Raw genomic sequence first — 16334 nt, forward strand, 5'->3', positions numbered from 1 at the left:
TATTTGCATATTTGCATATATGGTTGTAGTGTGACGGAGACTGCTCACTTTGTGTGGCTCTAGGGATTGCAAACCACAGTACCACTGGGATTGTCCTTTATGTGAGGGGTAGCACTGGGGATAGAAGTCAAAGCCTAGCAAAATTGCAAGACAGGCATCTACCACTGAGCTATTCCTAGTGACCCCATATTATTTTACAATAAAACAAAATAAAAAACCAAACCAAACCAAAACAAAACAAAAGAACTCCCAAGTGGTTCTAATGCACAACTAAGATTTAGAGTATCTATTTTTAAAATTCACTAATTGGGGCTGGAGCAATAGCACAGCGGGTAGGGTGCTTGCCTTGTACTGTGGCCAACCTGGGTTCGATTCCCAGCATCCTATATGGTCCCCTGAGCACTGCCAGGAGTAATTCCTGAGTGTATGAGCCAGGAGTAACCCATGTGCAATGCCGGGTGTGACCCCCCCCCCAAAATTCACTAATTGGCCCAGTCTTATCGTTATTTTTGTTTTTATTTTTTGGGCTACACAGCTGTGTTCAGGGCATACTCCTGGGATCACTCCTGGCAGGACTTGGTGAACCATATAGGGTACCAGCAATCAAATCTAGATCTGTCATGTACAAGGGTAGTTCCCTATTTGCTCTACACTCTCTTCAGTCCCAAATGTCTTATTATTTTGAAATATACCTTATATATTATCAGATTATAATAATATACATAAAATATTCTTTAATTATTTTAATACAATATACCCCAATCCTGATATTATTAAGAAAAATCTAAGGAAGAAAAGAATTCATTTAAGGAGATTGGGATATTCCTAAATTATAGGAAAATTAAAGTCCTTACCTTATTATAGTGAATACAATGAGGATGTTGCCAATTAGCCCCATTGAACAGATGATTCCAATCATGGAAGGTAGGATGACTGTATCCACAATGCTGAGTGTTTTATAAGCAAACTCTTTATTCCAGGATTTGTTCAAAAGTTCAGCAGAGGTATTCCAATAGGATGAGTGAAGTGAATTCATTGTTCATGAGTTTGCAGTGTTTCACACTATGAAGCAACAGAAAATGATTTAATTTTATTTTTGGGACAGTTGCATCCTCAAACAAGTGGATTTTTGAGGCAGTTCCATCAATATAGATTTTTATTAATTCATATCTATAGGGTCTTTTGTATCAAGAAACTATGCAAAACAAGATTACCAAGGTGCTTATGACCTTCTTGTTGTCCGCAATGATCTCACAGATTACCAGAGTCATATATAAACAGAAAACTAGAGAAAAATATTGGAAGTTCTATAATAGTGTTTACATATTATCATATTTTACTATCTGCTTTGAGCATAGCTGATATTCATTCAGCATGCATTGGTTTTGATTATTTACAACAGGCATCTGTTCTTACCAGCTTCTCTACTTTTGGCTAGTACAGCTCAACCAAAACATACATTCTGAGTACTACAAAGATAAAGTGCATGGTGGAACACCAATATTTATTGCTTTGGAATAGAAAAGGATACGACTTCATCCCTGTCGAGTTAGAATCAACATACCATCCACCAATCCCATTGCAAGGTATTTATTTGAGGGAAATGAAACCTGCAAAAATATATATACTCTTAAGTTTATTGTAGTATAATTTATATTGGCCAAGACTTGGAAGCAAGCTAAGTATCCACTGCTGGAAGAAGGGGTGAGCAAAGGTCACCTCATAAGGAGATGGTGGAGGGTTTTTGGCACCTTGGTAATGGTGAAAGTATAGTAATATTGTTTACCAAAAGCATAAATGTTGGCACTATTTTAATTATGTTTCCTCAATTATAATGAAAAGAAACAAAAATGAAAAAGTTAAAAAAATAGAAATTTCACACACAGAGGAACATTTTTAAGTCCTAAAAATAAAGGACATACTTCATTTTTCTTTTCTTTCATTCTGCAGAATTTTATAAGGAGAAACACTTGTGCAGTCAGACACCTCAAAATGGAGATTTTTGAAAAGGGTAAGATAATTTATCTCAATGTTATTTAGAAGTCTGTCTGTCCTCCCGTTGTTCATCAATTTGCTCGAGCGGGCCCAGTAACATCTCCATTGGAGACTTTGTTGTTGCTGTGTTTGGCATATCGAATACATCATGAGTAGCTTGCCAGGCTTTGCCATGTGGGCGAGATACTCTCGGTAGCTTGCCGGGCTCTCCAAGAGGGGCGGAGGAAACGAACTCGGATCAGCCATGTTGGCTACGTGCAAGGAAAATGCCCTACCCGCTGTGCTATCGCTCCAGCCCACTTAGAAGATGAAAACTCAATATTTAAGAGAGATTTGGGAAGAATGCACAAAGGTTTACTGTTTACTATGTAGTAAAATTAACTTCATGAGAATTATTTTCTGTTTCTTTTTTTATGTTTTGGGGTTCAGGATTTACTCCAGCTCTGCACTTAGGGATCACTCCTGGCAGGACCTAGGGAACCATATGGGTTGCTGGGAATTGAACCCAGGTTGACCTGGTGTAAAGCAGGCACCTTACTCACTATATTATATCTCCAGTTATGTTCATATTTTAAACCTATTAATATTTACTCAGGCTGGACTGATAGGATGGCGGGTAGGGCGGTTGCCTTGCACGTGGTCGACCCAGGTTCGGGTTTTCTGCCCCTCTTGGAGAGCCCAGCAAGCTACCCAGAGTATTCTGCCTGCACGGCAAAGCCTGGCAAGCTCCCCGTGGCGTATTCGATATGCCAAAAACAATAACAAGTCTCACAATGGAGACATTACTGGTGCCCGCTCGAGCAAATCAATGAACAATGGGAGGACAGTGCTACAGTGCTAATACTTACTCAGAAGATTATTACTTTAGAATTTTTCATATACAGAATCTTGGTTCTTAAGTATAAGTGCATTATATGTGAGAGTTACTTTCATCCAGGACAATTCCCTCTTACTGTGTAGTGAAAGCTAAAACTTAAGCAAGGACTTAATAAATGCTCCGCTGCTGATCTCCCCCGCACCATCTGTGTCTGACCTCATGTGCTGGCACCAAGTGACCCCGTCCACCCAGGCATTAAGGTAAATGTTCTTGAAACTTTTCTAGGCAGAAAACTCTGCTTGGGTATTAAATTGCAAGTTTTGACACTTCTGTGTAATAAAATCCCACACAACTACTCTTCAGTAGTTAAGAAAGCTTTTTTGTAGGAAGATATTTTCAAAAAAAAAAAGAAGGAAATTTATGCTTGTGAGGCTGGTGTTGAAAGAAGACTGACAGTGTCAGTTTAATATATTCTGATTCACATCGTTCATCCGTATACACTGACATCTTCATACATACACAATTTATTCATGATGACTAGGACAAGCAAAAGGAGGAATGAATTTGAAGGAAATTAGTTTTTTTTAAAGGAAAAAGAGAGTGTTAAGAAGTCTGAAAAGTGATAAGGAAACGTATATGGCAGAGGAGCATCATGCGGAGAATAAATCAAAAGAACTAACAGATGACAAATTTATGTACATTGCAGTGTTCCTTTCACACAATTTTGATTATTTAAAAATTAAATCCTAAAATAATAGTCCTCAACAATTTTTCAGGCAACAGTCATGATGATGGGATTAAGTGACTCTAATGAGCCAGCTTTATGGCTGTTGGTCTTGTTGCTATTTTCAAGTTAAATATCAGAAAAAAATTGCTGCTAGTAGCCAGCCCACAATCATAAAGGATGTTTCAATACCACAAAGCGCAAAATATAAAAATTACATTCATCTACTGCATCCCTGCCATTACTATTCCCCCCATCCATGGGATCTAGGGATACAGATTTTTGCTTTTCTAGTTATGGACTACCTGGGGTTTGCTATTTTTTTTATTTGATCTATTCCTTTACATTCTATTAATCTTATTTGGGGAATATTTACTTTATCCTCAGATATTCTCTACTTGATGTTATTCATTCATTTAATAGACATACTACACAAAACAAAGAAAAAGATCAGAAATTAAATACATCGTCTTAAGAATTTAAAGTCGATATAAGTATACTGTGCCCTGCCATATGTAATTTGCGTCTTTTATTAAGCAATCTCTCTTGTCTCAGATTATCTATTACTAAAGCTATAATAATAGTAGTACATTTATCAAAGCAAGATTGTAATGATTTCATTTTCATTTCATTTCATCATCCTGTTAATCGTTGATTGCCTCGAGCAGGCCCCAGTAACGTCTCTTTCATCCTAGCCCTGAGATTATATTCAGGGCTCTTTAGGAGAATGAGACCCATCATTGTTACTGGTATTTGGCATATTTGGTAGGCCACGGGGAGTTTGCCAGACTCTGCCCTGTGGGCAGGCTACATTCGACAGCCTGCAAGTTTGTCCAAAGTAGGAATGAGATAATAAGATGTAATGATTAATGGCTATAATATATAATATATATAATATATCCCGGAACATTTTATAGCCATTAATCATTACATGTAGCCCCGGCCAGGGCTACGGCAGCCGGAGACCTCCAGGACCAGCCACCACCATGCTGAGACCACTCTCCGCACACCTGAAGGTACTGGCAGAGGGACAAAGCCACGCGGGTTCCGGGGCCGAGACCTCCAAGCCTACTCGAATTGGAGTCGAGCATCTTCCGAGACAGACTGGCAGAGGGACAAAGCCATAATATAGGAATGAGATAATAAGATGTAATGATTAATGGCTATAAAATGTTCAGCATAATATTTTCTAGTGAGTTTTGTATTAGTATCAATCATTATAATTAAAATCCTCCTCCTCATCATCACTATCATCACTATCATAGTCATTGTGATCAGCATAGTTTGCTTTCTGAGTTACAAAACCTTGATCTGGGCTTATGGTAGTAAATATAGGAATAGGAGTTGTCTGACCAAGATAGTAATAAGGTTTGAGTAATCTTTAATATACAGTGAGCAGGATTTGAACTATTAAAAACTAAAATTAAGCATATTAAAATTGTCAGGAATTTATGTGAGCAAATATCAATTTAGTGCAGGCACTAAGTTATTAGGAACACATCATATCAATAGGATCTAAGAGAAAAGTTTTCTAGGGAAAACAAAGGCAAAGCAAGAAAGTTAACCAATTGGTTCTAGATTAAGTAGTTGCCTTATTTGGGAACAAGTGGGCTGTTTTATTTTATTGGAACATTAGTGAGCTGCTTTATTGTTTGTAGTTGAGATTTCTTTTCTTTTCCTTTCTCTTCTTTACATTTTTTTTTTATTTTGGGCCACACCCAGCAGTGCTTAGGGCTGATTCCTGTCTCTGTGCTCAGGGATCACTCCTGATGGGCTTGGAGACCATACAGGCTGCTGGGGACCAAACCCAGGTTGGCTACATGCAAGGGCTCAACCTTCTTTATTATCTTTCAGGCTTCATAGCTTTTTATTTTTTTCAGTTGGTAGTGCATAGGCTCTGGCTTAGGTTCCAATTGTTTAGGCAGATTGCTAAGGCTAAGCCACTCTTTCTCTTCCTTCCTTCCTTCCTTCCTTCCTTCCTTCCTTCCTTCCTTCCTTCCTTCCTTCCTTCTTTCCTTCCTTCCTTCCTTCCTTCCTTCCTTCCTTCCTTCCTTCCTTCCTCCTTCCTTCCTTCCTTCCTTCCTTCCTTCCTTCCTTCCTTCCTTCCTTCCTTCCTTTCTCTCCTTCCTTCCTTCCTTCCTTCCTTCCTTCCTTCCTTCCTTCCTTCCTTCTTTCTTTCTTTCTTTCTTTCTGAAGAATATTTAAAAAAATTTTTAGAGACAGTAAAATAAAGAATTCTAAAGAAGTGTATAGATACTCATGGAGAAATCATATATAGCCACATCTCATCAACATCCAGTAAGTGTATTTCTTTGGAGGGTTGAAAATGGGGAATAAGATTGCAGAGGCCACGAAGAGCCCAATTCAGTCTTGAAAAGCATCATTTACTAGATATCAAGAATAATCCTGAAGCAAGAGTAATGTCAATAATGGGTCCATAATGAAGGGAATATCCAGTGGTCCAGTAGTCTGAGCACCCCATCAGACGACTGAATAAATGGGTAGGCTGCCTTTTCTAATGGGTTTTGTCACATGTATCTCTGCTTCTTTCTGTTTGACAGAGCACCCAGTTGAATTCCAGGTGTCTTTAATTCCTGTGTCCAGCTTCAGCTCATCTTCTGGTCACTTCTTTTTTTTGGGGGGGTCACACCTGGCGAGCACAGGGGTTACTCCTGGTTCTGCACTAAGGAATTACCCCTGGCGGTGCTCAGGGGACCATATGGGATACTGGGATACTCGGGTCAAACTCGGGTCAGCCACATGCAAATGTCCTACCCTTTGTGCTATTGCTCCAGCCCTGTGGTAGCTTCTTTTTGCACTAAAACCTTGCAACTTCTAGACACAAACTGCTTTTTTTTTTACTTTGTATATTTTTTCTTTTTTTTTTTAAATTTTTATCAGTGAAACACCATGAGGTACAGTTGTAGACTTACAAATTTTTGTGCTTGGATTTCAATTATACAATGATCAAATACCCATCCCTCCACCAGTGCCCATTTCCCACCACCACAGATCCCAGTATCCCTCTCACCCCCCATCCCTCACATCCCACCCTGCCTCTGTGGCAGGGCATTCCCTTTTGTTCTCTCTCTCCTTTTGGGTGCTGTGGTTTGCAAAAGAGGCATTGAGTGGCAATCATGTTTGGTCTATAGTCTACTTTCAGCATGCTTCTCCCATCCTGGGATGATCCTCCCAACACCCTTTATTTGGTGCTCCCTTCTCTATCTGAGCTGCCTTTTCCCCTAGCATATGCGGCTGGCCTCCAAGCTATGGAGTGAACCTCCTTGTACTTAGCTCTGCTATTCTTGGGTGTTAGTCTCCTATTTTGTTACTTTAGGTTCCCCAGAAGAATGCAATCTTTCTATGTCTATCCCTCTCTTTCTGACTCATTTCGCTTAGCATGATACTTTACATGTGGTACCACTTGTATGTAAATTTCATGACTTCATCTTTTCTAACAGCTACATACTACTCCATTGTGTAGATGTACCAGAGTTTCTTTAACCAGTCATCTGTTCTCGACACTCGGGTTTTTTCCAGATTCTGGCTATTGTGAAGAGTGCTGCGATGAACAAACAAGTGCAAATGTCACTTTGACTATACTTTTTTGCCTCTCTGGGATATATTCCCTGGAGTGGTATTGCTGGGTCAGATGGGAGCCCAATTTCCAGTTTTTTGAGAATCGTCCATACTGTTTTCCAAAAGGGCTGAACCAGTTGGCATTCCCACCAGCAGTAGACACAGACTGCTAAAACCTTGCCATAGAAAGGTGCTGGCTGGCATGCAGAACCTACTGCATAAATCCCAGTTTTGCCTTTAATTAAAGGAATTTTCAAACTTTCCTAGTATTCTTGTCTCACATGCTTACTGGTTCCTTGTCATCCATATTTGTCATTAACTCACGCATTCCATAACATCAAAACTCATCTTAGGTTTAAGAGCCATAATATTAGTAGTTACCTTCCTGTTTATTTTCATTTAATTTTGACATCACTTTTATTAAGAAGTTACATCTTAGTGAATTTGGTTTACTGTAAGTAAATGCTTAACTTTTGATAAGCTATTAAGGTCTTGGATGTGTCTGACATGTCATCCCACTCATTCATGAATCACTCTCACAATGTGTGAATAAAAATTGTTTTCTCTACTCAAGTGATAGCTAACATTTTAATTAGCATGTTAAAGATCTCCTTTGACTTTGAAAAATTTTACTTGGAAGGGAATGTTCTTTGGGGATTTGAGAGAACGCAGACTCACTGTCTAGTACTTTCCCCCGCTAAGACCCTAGGTACTTAGGAAACTCCTTATCATTTTGTTAAAAGGTTGTTGTTTTACAACAGTTAGAAAGGAAAGTTATTCTTATTTAAGAACAGAACATCTATGAGAGGTCCCCGAACCTGTAATATCAGAAAGGGAGGATATATTGGTACTTGCATAAGCCCTAGACAATTTTGCCAGATCATCTCCACATGAAATGTTAAATATTTGATAATCACACTTGTTTAAAGGCAGGTATAGGAGCCAGAGAAATTGCTTAATGGGGTAGCACTGTAGCACTGTCCTCCCTTTTTTCATTGATTTGCTCAAACAGGCACCAGTTACGTCTCACAACAAATTGTGAGACTTGTTGTTACTGTTTTTGGCATATTGAATATGTCACGGGGAGCTTGCCAGGCTTTGCTGTGCAGGCGAGATACTCAAGGCAGCTTGCCATGCTCTCTGAGAGGGGATGAGGAATTGAACCCGGGTCAGTCCTGTTGGACACATGCATGGCAAACACCTTACCCGCTGTGCTATCGCTCCAGCCCCAAGCACAGAGCTAGGAGTAGCCCTGGGTCATTACTTGGTGGAGTCCTTGACACCCTCCTCCACCCAAAGACAAATATGATCCAGGTTGCATTTTCTTATTTTCACTTCCAAAATTAAAAAAACGAAAACATTTACATTTTCCTCTAAGAGTGTCATGGGTGCTAGATACCTGGCTTTATGAGTTGATTCTCATTGTCTTTACACTTTATAAAAATAGCAAAGTGACAGGCCAGAGGGGTAGTACAGGGGTTAAGGTTTTTGCCTTGTACAATGCAACCAAACTTGGTTCTATCCCTAGCGCCAGACAGTTCCCTGAGCTGAGAGCCAGGAATAACCCCCAAGTATCACCAGGCATGACCCACCCATCCCACATTGCAAAATATTGAAGTAGAAACTCAAAACATCATTGCTTATTTTGAAAATAAATAAGTAAATTAATAAATACTGAACACAAAAAACTTTTATATTCATATAAAAAAGTTTTATGTAGTAAGCTTAAAAATTATATCCATAAAAGGAGTAGGCAAGAAGAGATACTTTAAAATTCAACTTAAGCAGTGATTCCAACATTATGTATCAAAGGTATGAAGACAATGAAAGAAAGTGGTGAGCCTGTTGTTTAGGGCCATAAGCAAAGGCAAAGTTACTTAAGCAGCAATGGGAAGATGCTCCTCTTGCTGTTTGGTGATGCTTGCGATTAATTTAAAAGAGAAATTTTGTGCTCTTAGTACAAATGCAGGTAATGGGATAAGAAAGAAATATTGTACTAAAATGCATGATGCAGAATTAAGGGCAGCCCATCTGGACCTTCATGGAAAGCAGGTATTGCCTAGATTTCAGAATCTGGAAGAGGCTATGCAAGTCAAGGAAATTTTTTAGAAGAATGTTATATATTGGTTTTCCTTGAAGGACTAAGCTGGATAGCTGTTGTTATGGAGTGTTTGGGGAAGATATAAGCTTAAGGAGACTAGGAAAACAAAAAATTTCTTTCCACAATTTGTGTCAAAATTAGGGTGAGGGGAAGTGGAATTTTGAAAGTGAGGTTAGAGGATCTTTGTTCTTCTGAGGTTGGTTGTGTGTAGGCAGGGATACCTTCAGAAGAGAAGGTGCTATTGACCAGAATTAGGAAAAGGAATAATCAGGGCTCCTGTACAATTGTGCGTGTATAGTTTTAATATAAAATTTTCATAAAAAATTATTAAAATTAGTTTCAGCTGTTCCTCTTTGCTTTTCTTATTACTGTGTCACTGCTGGGGATGCATCAATGTTGATGCTAGGGATCAAACCTGGGATCTCACACATGCAAGGCATTTGCTGTACCATTGAGTATATAACTTAGTCTCCTTTTTAAAAATTTTTAAATTTTCATTGAATCAGGTAAATTTTTTGATTTTGCCCACACCCCATACCAACAGCTATTCAACTTCCTCCTTCAAGGAAAACCAATAGATAACATTCTTCTAAAAAATTTTCTTGACCAATTTATGTAATGCTGTGAGATACATTACACAACTGTTCACGATTGGGTTTCAGTCATACAATGTTCAAACATCCATCCCTCCACCAATGTAGTTTTCCTGCACCAGTGTCCCCATTTTCCCTCCCTTCCACCCCCCAGTCTCTATAACAGGCACCTCTGTTCTCTCTCTTTCTTTCTCTCCCTCTCTCTAATTTTAGACATCATGGTTTGCAATACAGATGCTGAAAGGCTATCGTGTATATCCCTTTACTTGGTCTCCTTTTGCCTTTTAATGTGGGTACTAAAAAACTTAAGATTACAAGTGTGGGGTCACATTCTTCTTATATTACTTGTTAGCCTTGGAAGACTAATTCAAGAAATATGTCTTCAATAGAAATTTATTTAAGACTATTTATGTTGGTGATAATTTAATATCCTTCTAACCTACATTTATAGAATTGGATGAGGAATAATCCTAAACAGGAAATAGGATTAAAGAGGAAACTTTCTGAAACATTTCTGTTTCTTTCTGGTAAAGATTTAAATAGAAAAAAGTCTTCCTTACTTGGCATTTTGACTAGTGGATGTATAAGCTTTTATTGGGAAAAGAGTTGATGCTAAAAATCAGTTGGCATCATTTAGATAGTCTTATAAAAGATAATAATTCATTTTGGTAAAAAATTTTATTTAGTTTTTGCTAGAGAGATGGTACAGGGATTAAGGCACTTGCCTTGTATGTGACTGACCTGGTTTCAATTCTTAACACTGTTAAGAATGATCTTTGAGCACAGAACCAGGAGTAAGCCCCGACCTTCTCTGGGTGTGGTCCCAAAACAAAATTTTTTTTGTTATTGATTTTATTCTATATAATGATTGCTTTGTGCTTTGTCTAAAAATTTACTAGAAATTAAGCATTCTGAAAGCAAAGTAGCAGACTTTACCAAGTTGGGAGCCTTTTATTGGTTTCCAAATATGGGACTTTCCTGTGTGGATGAACAAAAAGGATCAAAGAAAGGTCAATGTGTTGCACTGAATCTGGAATGTGTTCATGCTACCTGTGTGGAAGTTTCTTCATGATTGACAGAATAGGGAAGGACAGGAAAAGGCTGCTGGTGTGTGCTGATGTGCATGTGTGTGTGTGTGTCTGTGTATTTTTTTTTATTAGCTTTTCAAATACTAAACACTGTCACCTATGTAAAGTACAACTGTATTGAGATTTTTTTGTAGACTGACTCAAAGTAAAACGGTACTGAAAATTTGGAGTGAGGTATATAATAGCAATAGTTAAATATTAACAATGTTCCATTGACAGGTGCTGATTACAAGGCTAATTTGTAAAAAGTCAAAGAAAAAATATTTTCATTTAATGGTACAATCTCAAAAGGAATTTGTGAAACATTTAGTATTTATTTCTGCTGCAAGTTTTATGATAACATTATATTTTCCAGTGAGTGTCAAGATAGAGGCATGGATTTCACAAAAGAAACTCAGATAATTTATACTTCTTTCAAATTGATAAGATGCCCACAAAAGAAGAGACATTTTGGTTTGACAACCATAAATCTACAGTGAAAACAAGGGTATTCCTTGTAGCTACTAAAGCTTAAGTTGGCTGTCAAAGCTAGTATTTCATATGCTTGCTTATTGTTGCTGCATTCTCAATCAGAATGATCCAGCTGTTTGGTATCACCAAGTCCTACAAACCTTGGGGCTACACAAGTTTGGGCTTTTGGGTTTTTTTTCCTCCACAATATACTCAATTGTGTCAATGTAGCATAGAGAGAAGAAACCCAGGCATTAGGTGAAAGAGTGGCATCTCAGGTGAAAAGTGATACGTGACAATGCCAGTAGGTCTGGAAAGCTAGACGTGAGGGTGTGGGATCAGAGGAATGATGCAGAGATAGAGATGGAGAAATAAGAGGAACAGAGCAGCTTTTGCAGACCAATATCCATTTAAGAGACCTTAAGTGTCTACTCTGAGGTCCTTTTAGCTGTTTCAGCTCAGTTTCTCCTCTTTGGGAAGATGGAAGAGAACAGAACCTTTGGTGATTTTCTCATCTGTCAGACAGCATGGCATCTAATCCTGGTCCTCCTGCTTTATCTCACTGGGTCTCATTTCCCCTCTTCTGGCTGCCCCACAATGCACACAATACTGTCTACTTACATAGTTAACAGTGAGAATTTCATAAGTGAAGCACCCAAACAGTATTTATAACAGAGTAAGCTTCTGTAAAAAGCTCTTTTCTATTGATCCAAGTCACAGTCTTTCCCACTTCTTTTTCCATCCCTAGTTTCTCCTGGTCTCCCCACTGATATTTATTACTTCTTAGACTCAGAATGTTAAAAATAAGTGCACAGGGGATTCGGCATAAGCCTGTCTTTGACAGCGGCTCCTTCCAGTTGGACTGGAGGAGGGAGTATTGCAAGGGGAAGACGGGGTGTGGAAGGGCACAGGAACACTTCACAGTTTATGTACCCTGTGGATTGAGGCTAGGGTGTCCTTCCCAGAGCATCTGGAACCCCCAGTCAGAAACTCCCAGCCTCCGAAAAGGTGTGTGCAGAGGACCAGAGAGATAGAAATAGAACAGCTGGCAGGGCACTTGCTGGCATTCAGTACAGTACCCCAAACACTGCCAGGAGTGATCCCTAACACAGAGTCAGGAGCAAGCCCTGAAAACCAGAGGATGTCATCCCCAAACCAGAACCAAATAAAAATACCCAACCCCCCAAAACTGTCTCAGCCAATCATTTCAACAGACATCCAAAGGTCTGTGGCTGGAACGTTTCAAATCCTTCTTTGGGATGAACCCAGAAAATGGGAAATTTGGAACACCTGGCAGAATTGCTTCACTGTACACATTTAGCCTACTATTTATACTATAATTTCAAGGCTTACCTCTCAAAACAGGTAAGGGAGATACCACTGTATTATAGTTGTCCTCTCCCTCCCCTACACCCAGTTCTGTATTTGAAAAAAAATCTGATACTAAAAATGAAATGGGTTTTCCCTAGCATCTCAGGCCTGCAGGACTATTCTTAGTTCCTCCTCAAGGTGCCTGGTGGTTTTCCCTTCCCTGTTCATTCTCTCTGTACCAATCTGCATAAATATTTCAGACACATTAGATGGCCTGCAAAATCCTTATTCCCCAGCCTGGAAAAACTCTTTTCTTCGAATAGGATTGCGTTGTGCACTTTAACAACCCGTGGTAGGCTAACAGTTAAATTGTATGGTTTCCTAACGAGCTTTTCATGACCACAAGACAGCTGAGGGCTTACTGACTCTGCAAAAGGTCAATCCAGTGCTCACATTAAGCAGATTCACTATCCCAATGAAATAGGAAAAATGCACTGCCAGCCCAACCCCCTCATTTCTAGAGATAGTGGGCACTGGAGATGGAGACTCCCTCCCCACATCTCTACTCACCAAGTTTTGCTAACAGGTTATTCAATAAGAAATGCAATTTTCACTGAAAACACCCACCTTCAAGTTTGCACTGAGGAATTTCAGTGCATGCCTCAGATGGAAACAGTGACATATTTCTGTGGATTTGTCTCTTTGCAATTGGTATGTTGCTGTGGCCAGGGTCTTACACAGGCCAGGCATGCACACCCCCCTCTGAGCCCACACCCCTAAGCCAATTTCTTAGATTCTTTGGCTATAGCTTCAGGAGAATCTTAATAAGAAGAATCCAGTCCAAATAACAATATGCAGACACTTTGAGGGCCAAGACATCTTAAGAAGTACAGGAAAGTGCATTTCTCTCATTCCTTATGGAAGGACACTTAGAAGTTCTCGAAGATGAAGAAGCCCCAGGCCAATGTGCAAAAGCCCGTGCTGGATGCCGCCCTCCTACCCTCTGCTGTCCCCAACAGCTGCTCAATTCCTGAGGGCACCAGTGAGTAACAGAAAGTGAACCCAGTGGGGAGGGGCTTCTGGAAATGCAGGCTGCAAGGCACCATGCAGGCAGAGGTGGGTCTCCCATGGAACTGATTTGAAACCCTGATTCAGGAAACGCGAGCCTTCGCTCTTGGCTACTCTGTCTTCACTCCTGAAAAGCCGTGAAATGCAGCAGATCCGAGAAACCCCGGGGCTGCAGAGCCCTGACTGTGGTCCCCAAAGTCTTTCAGTGCCCACCAGGTTTTCCACTGGTTTCCTGAGGATGAAACCGGCCACCATCCGCTCCCCCCCCCCCCGCCCTCCCCCTCCCCGTCATCCACGGGTGCATCCACCGACGCAAACTCGGTACCTTCCCGGGCAGGCGACAGGATGCTCACAGACGCGTCACCTGCAGGCGAGCCAACCCCCCCCCCCCGCCCCCTCCGCCGGGAGGAGCGCGGGTGCCTCCGGCGCGGGACGATCCCCCAGCACCGCTCGATCCTCTCCCCGCGCCCCTGACCCGCGAAGCTCCGGTCCCAGAAACGTCACCTGTGGGCTCGACCCGGCGGCCGCCTCCCGGGTGGAGAGACAGGGCGGCAAGTCAGTGGCCCGGGCGTCCTTCTCTGCAGGACTGGGGACCTGGTTGACAGCTGTGCTCTGGGCTCACAGCCTCGCGCGCAGCTGCTGCAGCTGGTGCGCACCCCGGCCTGGTGTGCGACCCCGAGGGAGGAGGCTATCGCGTCTTCACGTCTGAAAATACCTCGGCAGTCCTAGGCTAACCCTGCACCAGCACCTGCCCCGCGCTCTGCCCCCACCCTCCCGGGGATGGGGGATGGGAATCTTGGCAAAGAAAATGTTCCAAACACCTCGGTTCTGGCGGAGTTTGATTGTCCTACCGCCCCTGCCGCAGTGCCACACTGGATATTATTAACTAGGCAAACGTGGCCAGCCTGGGGGCTCTTGGTAAAGACGGCAGCTAGTTCAAGGCCTTTCAAGCCTTCTTAGCCAGCACTCTTCCCTCAACTCCCCGCCCCCGCCCCACGATTCCCTCTCCCACCCCAGTACTAGTGTCTTTGACATAACCAGGCTGTAGCAGTATTCGGAAACACCTCATGGGATCGCACCTGGGTACTCCTTGTTTCAAAAAACATCTACACCCCATATTAACTCTTCTTTTAAATTTTTTTGTTTGGGGGGCTATACCCTAAAGTGCTGGGATGTGTGACAGCTTTTCTCCAGGTTTAGTGCTTGGGGTGCTCCCTGAGAGACTTAGGGGACCATGCAGTGCTGAGATGGAATGGAGCATGCATGCCAAACATGCACTCCAACCGTTTGAACTGTCTCCTTGGATCCTCCAGTTCAACCCAACCCATCTAAAGAGACTGCCTTTTTATCAGGAACCTTTCTTAAGAACATTTGTAGGTGTTTTCAGCTAAGGAGAGGTGGAACAAAAATCCTGCCCTTCGATTTCAACAAATGTTTCTTGTTTACTGAAAGGGAGAGAGGAAAGGTATTAGTTTCTTTTCAGGAACAAATTAAACTCTTTGACATCCCAAAAGCTATTTTCACTCAAAGCAGCAAAACTGCCTGATAATGACCTTGAGTGTGTGCTTTCCCCTTGATCTAATCTTCAGGTCTCAACTGTTACTTAGCATCTTATTAGATGAATTACAAAGTGGAACCAAATCACTATTAGTTCTTGCCCAAAGGAAACTTAAGGTTTTGAAGAAAGATAGATTCTGATTCTGTCATTATTGTCATTATTGATTTATGTTCAGATTCAATAATATCTCTAATCCTTAGCAGCTTCTTCCATAAAATAAGGATTTTTTAATTGTCCTGCTGGAATGTTGCAAGGTTTTGTTGAACGGACTTTTGCAAAAGCATCTAAGCCAGGCGTGGCATCTGGTGAATGCTCAACATGTAGTTCCTGTGATAAAGGGATTACAGCATATTTAAAAATTTCCTTCTATAATTTGGGTGTAGTCGGAGTGAGATGTCATGCATTACACATCAAATTAGAAAATCGGAAAAACTTGAAAGTTCATTAATATTTTCCAAAATTCAACAGATTTAGAATTTTTTAAAAAAGCAAGTGTAGATCACACATTTTTAGAACATGGCATTACATTGTTATTAGTGTTTAATGTGAAAAGATGTTTCCTCTAAATGAGTACAGGTTCTAAAAGCCCTTGCAGGAAAGAACCCAAGAGGATGAGCATAGACCATGAAATTTCTCCAAATTAAATTTTCCAAATTGAATTCTTAAAGTTTATTTACTGCTTAAGCTTTCTATACCTGACCAGGTTTTGAGTTTGATGTAGATATGTGAGAAATATTTCACCTGCCTAAAACATATCAACTCAGAGACTAGAAGAACAGAAAGAGAGGCTTCACTAGCTATTGATTACAGCCTTGTGAGGTCAGGTGGCTGGCGAGTAGGAACATGCGAACAGCATGTAGAGTCAGGGGTTTTTATCCTTAATGCAAGTCTAGACCTGTTTCCTCATTGGTCAGGTACTCCTGGGCTCACATTCTAGGATGAGCAGCTCCTAGTAATATTTGGTATTAATGTCTCAGAAGGAGATTGCATTAATTTGTGGGACATAAAAAAAACACAGTATGAGACTAATACCCAAGGACAATAGAAACA

General features: G+C 40.7%; 1 protein-coding gene across 2 annotated transcripts in view; it reads right to left on the reverse strand.

Annotated features, from left to right (window-relative positions):
* Positions 1-14454, reverse strand: part of MCHR2 (melanin concentrating hormone receptor 2) — a 35185-nt gene extending 20731 nt beyond the window's left edge. Inside the window, exons 1-2 of one of the 2 annotated variants that reach the window (XM_056125247.1) lie at positions 14231-14454; positions 855-1062 (exon numbers count right to left, since the gene is read on the reverse strand). In XM_056125247.1, coding sequence (XP_055981222.1) covers positions 855-1036 — 182 coding nt within the window. In that variant the 5' untranslated portion in view covers positions 1037-1062; positions 14231-14454. Of the gene's footprint in view, positions 1-854; positions 1063-14051; positions 14167-14230 lie in introns of those variants that run through there. The other variant, XM_056125248.1, reaches the window with a different exon arrangement.
* Positions 14455-16334: the final 1880 nt, after the last annotated feature.

This window comes from Sorex fumeus, unplaced genomic scaffold (genome assembly GCF_029834395.1).
Source record: "Sorex fumeus unplaced genomic scaffold, SorFum_2.1 ptg000054l, whole genome shotgun sequence".
NCBI lineage: Eukaryota > Metazoa > Chordata > Mammalia > Eulipotyphla > Soricidae > Sorex > Sorex fumeus.